Source organism: Lytechinus pictus, chromosome 13 (genome assembly GCF_037042905.1).
Source record: "Lytechinus pictus isolate F3 Inbred chromosome 13, Lp3.0, whole genome shotgun sequence".
In the NCBI taxonomy this organism is placed as follows: Eukaryota; Metazoa; Echinodermata; class Echinoidea; order Temnopleuroida; family Toxopneustidae; genus Lytechinus; species Lytechinus pictus.
In genome coordinates, this window is record NC_087257.1 from 14562428 (window position 1) to 14571509 (window position 9082).

Below are 9082 nucleotides of genomic sequence, written 5' to 3' on the forward strand. Positions count from 1 at the left end.
TGTACCGGTCAACGGACGCGAGCGTCAAAATCAACATGGACTGCCAAACAAACGCAGTGCACAGGATAAGGATGGTGTAATAGACGCTTTGTGGAATGGGCACGAGGACGAATAATACCCCGGATGTTGAACAAATCAGTCCGGTGAAAAGATCGACGACAGCGAGGCACGTGAGACAAAGCTTGGTGTTTTCACTAAAACAGTTTGAAACTTGAGGAACGGTCACAAGATTGGCGCAATTTAGCAAAATGGCAAGTAATGCACTGATGGGATAGGTGATAAGATGGAAGTTGACTTGCCACATTGGTTGGCTGTTGGCAATGTCGACAGTTGTGTTTGAAATATTAACGTATCCTGTGGTCCAATTCTCCATGATGGACGATGTTCATCTAAGAGAGCATTTGACAAGAAACAATATTTATATGATGCTGCTTGCATGAATCGCCCGTTATGACACACTTACAAAGTGCCTGAAAGTGATATAAAACTCATCGGATGAGAAAATAAAAATATCAAACTTTGGCTGCCGCGCGCAGACAAAGAAACAGCTTTAGGTATTAAACAAAGAGTCATTCAAAGTCATTTGAAGATTGATTACAACGGAACTATTGTACCTTTTGATATGATACTTTAGCTTTTTCGAAAGATAATTAGAAACCGCTATCATGTAGGAGTTTATCCCTGGGCCATCGGTACTTATCATCCATAAATACATTTATCTGAAAGTCTGAAGACAAGATAATTGAATTTTCGAAACCTCTTTATAACGATTGAAGTCGCAGTTCTATGATTAGGCGCCAACGCGGCACTTGCTTTGAATATATTGATCTTGAAAGCAAGCGCCTCTCTGAGGCCTATAATAACTAAGGAGTTTTCACTCAGCAATGTACGAACGTTTCTAAAACAAAATGCCAGCTATATGACAAAGAACAAATAAGAACTCTTTGTCAAAAGATGGAGAGCCAGAACAGAAGTGGCGTACCTAGGATTTTCCACAGGGGGGGGGGGGCAAAATCGGCCGCCAAAAAATTTGACAAGCAAAAAAAAAAAAAAAAAAAAAAAAAAAGGTCTTCAAGCTCGTCAGGGGGGGCAGGTATATGTCTTTTGTATGGGTTGTGGCTCGTCAGGGGGCAGAGTGCCCCCCCTGCCACCCCCCCCGTAGGTACGCTAGTGCGGAACAGCAGTTTCGTCCTAGATTTTCAGAGCTGACAAAAATGAGCAAATAATTATGTCGGTTGTCCAGAATCAAGGACCAAATGCTGTTTTGATTTGATTTTTTTACGCAGCTGGGAATTTAAGTGCGACTCTAAATCACACTTAAAACTTTGTGAAACACCCCTTATAATTCTACTTATTATCGAAGGAACGAATTAAACGATGAAACGAGTAGTAAGACGAGAGAAGGGGTGCCATATCGCCATGCTTATGGTGATCAATTCTTACACACCGACCAGTTGGATTAGTATTTGATAGTTTTATTTTCCTGAACAAGATATTGTGAATTTTACTTGATCAGTGCAAAAGTTCAAGCACTGCATGGCGTCATAAACTTTGTTTTCATTTCGTGGTTCACTTTTGTGTACCTCCATTTTTATCCCCCGCCCCCTCTCTCTCTCTCTCTCATACTCCCCACTCAATCCCCGTCTCCCATCACCTCAAAAAACCCTCTCATTCTCCAGAAAAGTGTTGCCTTTCATTCATTACGCATATATCTTACTTAAAAATTGTAAAATCATAAACCGTAACAAATTTCAAAATCAACCAATCGGGACATGTCGAAGAAGCAGAAACAATTCAAATCTTTCATTCGACACGTACAAAATAATTACGATTACTTTCAGCACATGTTTAATTATTTAATTTTATTCGTGCTGGTACCATACTCCATAATAAACATGTTAACTTTAAAACTCTTATTTGATTACTTAACTATATAGTGAACGAGATTCAGATACGAACCAATATTACACATCAATAGCAGTATACAAATGTTTAATCGCTCTTAAAACTAATAATACAAAGTGTAGTTTAATTCTTCAAAGTTATCTTAGCAACACGTTTTTCCATTTCCTTTATTTCTGAAGCACATACAAAATGTGATATGCGCTACATTATTAATAATATTATTGTTATCATTATTATTACTATTATTATTATTATCATTTTACACAATCATACCGTATAATGTGGAATCAACATCATTTTTGGGAACAAAAAATGACACTAATCCAATTTGGAAAAACATGGCTTAGACGTTTGAGGTGACATATATGCTGAACAAATTTGAATACTATTTTCTTAATATTTAAAAAAGGTATTTAAAGGGATAGAATACGAGGCATAACGAACTAATCCTGATGAAAGTGTATTCATGTTTCCCTACATACAGGGCCCTGGGACGATTGTTTTTACCAGGGGTGCTGACTGCTGATGTAAATTTGACAAGAAAAAAAAAACACCCCAGCACCCCAGAGCCATGCCTACATACAGTGTACATAAAAAAAACATGTGTTTGAAATTGTGTGACACTCCGTCCATGAATTCTGGCGAATTTTAATTAGTGTTTTTGTCCGAGAGGCGCAGTGTAGCGGGCAAACTCAGATAGGTCGAAACTTTCTTTTAATTGCACTTTGGCTTAAGGAGATGCCTTATGGGGAATATAATGAACGATTAAAGTTAAAATAAACGTAATTCAATTGAAAGTAGTAATATTTCTTTTTAATGACGGAAGGTAATTAACCACATCTGCTAGTTATATAGCACACATTCTGTCTAAGCCGACACTTCATTAAAATAATTATATAATAAATTCAAATCTACAAAAAAAATAGTAGAGATGAAAACATTTACAAGCTCCATCGCGACTCCAAGATTACGTCGATTTTAAAAAATGAAATCACAACAGATTGACATATAGTATATTAGATCAATTCACAGGGATTTGGCTTCTGAGACCATGTCGGGGTATGCGCTATTTTCCCACCCAGAGCCTGAAGTGAACATGGTGAACAGTGCTTTCATGAGACGCGCCAATCAAACATTTCAATTCAGTACAAACAGTTCAATATTATTATTGTAACGCAATAAAGATGTGCTGAAATTTTGGTCTGCTTGAGATCAGGATAGCTCAGTTTTATCAACACTGTTGGCTGACTTGTTAGATATTACACATTTCCTTGACTTTCATTGGCTGATCGAGAAGCACAGTTTCTATGGCAACTGTCGGATGAAAACTAGTTTGTCGGATAGAACATCAAATACGTCTTTCTGAAAACGTCCCCAGAAGTTCTAGTTATGTGGTTCAGTTTTTCTCAGTTACCCCCTCCCCCACCCCGGTTAGAAACTGGCCATGTCATTTCATGACGTCATGTTATGACGCGTCAAACCAGACACAGGCTAGCGTTCAGACCTGGGAGGGATGTAAGCTACATGTATCTGGTTGTGCAGTGGAGACTGTGCAGTCGCGTCACGTGATCTGATGCATGTTCCACAGCGGAATGGTAACATCTTAAGGAGTACATTTCGATATGACTTATTCATGATCCAATAGACGCAAGCATTCCACCAACTGTTAGAGGTAATAGCATATCTCACGATTAACGATAGTGCAATCGGGACGTTTATCTTTGGTATCGGACTTAAAATGTTAATGATGGTACTCGGTAGCCATGCAAGGTAAAACACACAAGTGACCGCGAGAACTGTCTTCAGTCCCTTCATTCCCGCTGAGGTCGGTAGCGGTAGGGCGACGTTACCAGAGTTTACCGCGGCTTCAAGCGCAGCGATCTGGAGCGCGTGACGACGCGCGATAGAAACCAGACGAACGTTCACGAAAGTAGTGATCACAACTGCCGTGAAAGGTATGATGTTATAGACGACGTGACCTGGTGTGATGCTACTAGATATGCAGAAAGTTGCGAAAGGCGGGCATATCCCCCTCAGGATACTCTGAAGATAGGATACGGCTGAGAGAATGAGCGGGAAAATGACTACCGCGGTAAGGGCGACGATCATACGCTTGCGCGAAGCAAGCACGAAGTATTGAAGCGGTTGCGTTACCGCGATGTACCGGTCAACGGACGCGAGCGTCAAAATCAGCATGGACTGCCATACAAACGCAGTGCACAGGATAAGGATGGTGTAATAGACGCTTTGAGAAATGGGCACGAGGACGAATAATACCCCGGATGTTGAACAAATCAGTCCGGTAAAAAGATCGACGACTGCTAGGCACATCAGACAAAGCTTGGTGTTTTCACCAAAACAGTTTGAAACCTGAGGAACGGTCACAAGATTGGCGCAATTTAGTAAAATGGCGAGTAAAGCACTGATGGGATAGGCGATAAGATGGAAGTTGATCTGCCACATCGGTTGGCTGCTGGCAATGTCGACAGTTGTGTTTGAAATATTAACGTATCCTGTGGTCCAATTCTCCATGATGGACGATGTTCATCTAAGAGAGCATTTGACAAGAAACAATATTTATATGATGCTGCTTGCATGAATCGCCCGTTATGACACACTTTCTTGGATTTAGGCCCTTAATATTTAATGAGCAGTTACAAAGTGCCTGAAAGTGATATAAAACTCATCGGGTGAGAAAATAAAAAGATCAAACTTGGCCGCCGCGCGCAGACAAAGAAACAGCTTCAGGTATTAAACAAAGAGTCATTCAAAGATTTGAAGATTGATTACAACGGAACTATTGTACCTTTTGCTATGATACTTTAGCTTTTTCGAAAGATAATTAGAAACCGCTATCATGTAGGCGTTTATCCCTGGGCCATCGGTACTTATCATCCATAAATACATTTATCTGAAAGTCTGAAAACAAGATAATTGAATTTTCAATACCTCTATAATGATTGAAGTCGCAGTTCTATGATTAGGCGCCAATGCGGCACTTGCTTTGAATATATTGATCTTGAAAGCAAGCGCCTCTCTGAGGCCTATAATAACTTAGGAGTTTTCACACAGCAATGTACGGGCGTTTCTAAAACAAAATGCCAGCTATATTACAAAGAACAAATAAGAACTCTTTGTCAAAAAATGGAGAGCCGGAACAGCAGTTTCGTCCTAGATTTTCAGAGCTGACAAAAAATAGCAAATAATTGTCGGTTGTCCAGAATCAAGGACCAAACTGCTGTTTTGATTCATCGATTTTTGGTTCGTTCTCAAAAATTCTTGAAAGGATAATTTATAAAAGGTAAGTTGCTTCTTTGAGAAATATAGTATTATATGTGATAATCAATTCGGTTTTAGAGAAACATAATACAACTCGTGATATTTTGACATAACAAATAGAATATCTACTTCTTTTGACAATTCTGATCATACCGTAGGGTTGTTCCTCGACTTCTCGAAAGCATTTGATACAATAGATCATCAAATACTTTTATATAAGCTATGAACAATTACGGTATCAGGGGGACAGCTTTACAATGGTTCAGGAGTTTTCTTACTCATAGAATTCAGTTTGTTACCGTAAATGAATCAGAATCTCCAACAAGGCCAGTTGCCTGTGGAATTCCACAAGGTAGTATTCGTGTTAGTGTTTATATCTATATTAATTTATAGAATTTTGCTGATTATTTTGCTATATTCATATCATATATTACCCTTGTACATAATTTCGATAGGGGTCTACATCCTACAAGCTTTGCTTTTCAGTAGGCCCCTCCACTTTTTTCGTTTTATAGGTATGTTTCAAACTGCATAAGGTATGCAGATAATGTATATTTCTACTGTAAATGATTTATAATGAAATGTACTCTAAAAATTTGAGGAATATGAATATATGAATAAATAAATAAAGACTTCTTTGTTGTTTGTTTTGTCATGATGGGCATTCGACAATACATTTTCTCTGTAGTTGAATCGTCCGTACTTGTACCTTGCCCCCCCCCCCCCCCTCTTTCCTGAAAAATAGGATAATATACTGTAATACATGACAAAGTACATTTTTTTACCCTTTGTTCTACCTTTTCCTGTTTCTTTCCTTTTTATTCTCTCTCTCCTCTTTTTAAATCACTTAAAAAGTCAGATCGAGTGCCCCCCTATTGGTACTGCCTCTAACTTAAAGGTCAAGTCCACCCCAGAAAAAATATTGGTTTGAATCAATGGAGAAAAATCAAACAAGCATAACGCTGAAAATTTCCTTGAAAGAGGATATAAAATAAGGATGTTATGACATCTTAAAATTTCGCTTATATTTCACAAAACAGTTATCCGCACAACTCAGTGATATACAATGGACCTATTCCATAGGTCCATGGATATACCTATGACCATGGACCTATTACAATATGATATGACAGAGTCGATGATGCCCCTCACTATTTCTTTTGCTTTTTATTGTTTGAATTATACAATATTTCAATTCTTACAGATTTGACAATAATGACCAACTTGACTATTAAAACCAAAAAATGTTAAAACAATGGCAATTCCACATTTTCAGGGAGGAATAAACTTTATTTCAAATGACAATGAGAAGAAAATTTAAATGTTTCATATTTCATATAATGAACTACAAAAGACACAGTGAGTGATATCATCAGTTCCCTCATTTGCATATCGACCAGGATGTGCATATAACTGTTTTGTGAAATTTAGCGAAACTTAAAAAATGTCACAACTTTCTTATTTTACATCCGACTTAGATGAAATTTTCAGCATTATGATTTTTCTCTTTTTACTAAATTTAACTGTTTGTTGGGGTAGACTTGCCCACCCCAATATATACATTCATAAAAATGAGGAAGATTTTTTTTCATACTTTCTTGTTTATTACACAATATACATAAAAATTCATTTTTTCATTTATATTTTCTCAAAGTCCATTGGTTTGACAAAGTGATTAAGCAACAACAATTATAAATCTGAAGAGGAAATAAATACTAAACATTCTTATATTTTCAAAGTCAATTGAAGTAATATCGATTCCACAAATTTTAGTTGTGTAGATATTGTACATATATTAGCATTATCATGATTCTATTAGCCCATTCAAGGACATGATAAATTCTTCAAGTCGCATTACACAAAATTTCAAGATGATTTTTTTTATGAAAGTATATGTCGATAATATACAATTATGTTTCTTCCATTTTCATTTCACATATACATTAAAATATCAAACATAATGAAATAAAAGTTGATTGTGTTTCAAGTCTTCTTGAATGCTTAATATTGATGGATCTATACACTATTTCTATTTAACTTTTCACACAAAGACAGCTGACATTACAGATCAGAAACAGTGAATACATGTAGCCACTATAATAATGACTCAATACAATGCTGAATTCCTCACACCAATCATTTAGATAACATTCAATACGCTCATTTTGCAAAAAAGAAATGTATAATTCCACAAAGTGAAATGACTTAACAAAAGATGTTACATATCCTTTAATACAGTATATCAAAATCATTGGACAAATCTGAAGCACTGTAGTGGTACATATATTGGAAATAGCATCATTCCCACAAAAAAGAGCAAAATTCACTTGCACATGTAGTGTTAGAACATTACAGAGATCACTTGTAGTTATATAGCCCACACAAATGATTATTCTTGTTTATATAGTCATATACGCTTATCACTCACTATCTGTTAGAGCGCTCTAAATAAGTTACCCAGTCTTAAGCAGAGCTGCTGATACATGCTCTGCGATTCCAGAAATAAATTCCTGCCAGGTCCAAATTTACCTCACCTGGGTTGTGTGCAGCACAATATGGATAAATTTCTTGCTGAAGGGAAATCAGTGATAGGAGCAGGCATTGAACCAACGACCTTCTGAGGCAAGAGTTAGAACCATCATGCCTGATGCCAAAAACTACATTGTATGATTATTTAATAATGATCTTTGGAAATTAAAAACAAATCTTAAAGTTTTGCTCATGTCGTGCAGAGTAGACAGTAAAAGTTCATGATGAACGAATCAAATCAAACACATTGAAAATTATAATAATTATAACCAATTTCATTATTACACAATATATTTGACTTACACATTGCCAAAAAAAAGAGTCACATTTCAATGTCAAGGTGATAGAATAAATGAAAGAACACTCAGTACTGAGTATAGTACATAAATTACTTGGTAGAAAACCACACTTTCCCAAAACAGTCATAATATGAAATGGATATCATTCATGGTGAAAATGAGACAAGAATTTGAAAGAGTGAAGGTCTTCTCACAAAAATGGGGTAAAACTTTGTAGGCATATGTGGTATTTTCATAGCAGTATGATAAACTTTAATACAGACAACCGTAATAAACACAAACGTTATGTTATTATGAAGTGCATATAAGATCCTTATGGGTATTACCAGTGATGAATTTGCAATGTGCAAGTTTCACTTAGCTTTGCAATCAATAAGAAATTCACTATTAACCAATCAAACTTGACTATTTCAGTAGCTTATAACAGTAATTTGAAACCTGCCATTGATAACAAGCTACATGAAATGAGACCTGAATAGACTTTACTAGTTAAGTTAAGACAGAAAAGAGAAGTAATCACTATAGTAAATCATAACAAAATACAACTTATTGTCATGTTTAGCACAGGCATCTAGGTAATGTGAAATATTAAGTATTCAGGGGTGTGAGTGGTCACAAATAAAAAGATCTGGAAAAAGCTGAAGAGTGTTGAAAAAGTCTGAAATAGAAAGAGCTCCCATACTTTTTGTACAGAGAAAGGCCAAAAATAAGCTGAAATTAAGCTGAAAATCAAAAAAAAAAAATCTGAACTCTCACACCCCTGAGTATTTAAAGCAACGAGAAGACGATATATGTAGAGAAGGTGGTCTTTATAGACAGGCTCCTTCAAAAAGAAAGCTCTTTGTATTCAAAGAAACATAATCTTTTCCAGCAGTAATTTTCATAAGTTATAGATAATTTAGTGGCCAATACCTCCACCCCCCCCCCCACAGAAGAAAGAGTAATTACAATACAATACATAATTGCTTTCAATGGGGTGGGGCAAAGAAACAAATTCTATTTCATCATGCCTTTGTCTGAATTTACTTTTTGAAGGAAAGGGTGGGATAGGGAATGACTTGTTATTTTAC

General features: G+C 36.3%; 1 protein-coding gene across 1 annotated transcript; it reads right to left on the minus strand.

The window, feature by feature from the left end:
- Nucleotides 1-1847: 1847 nt before the first annotated feature.
- Nucleotides 1848-4449, minus strand: LOC129274553 (G-protein coupled receptor 52-like). The gene has a single exon (XM_054911340.2). It carries the CDS (start codon nucleotides 4435-4437, stop codon nucleotides 3397-3399), a length of 1041 nt encoding a protein of 346 aa, XP_054767315.1. The 5' UTR covers nucleotides 4438-4449; the 3' UTR covers nucleotides 1848-3396.
- Between the last annotated feature and the right edge of the window lie 4633 nt (nucleotides 4450-9082).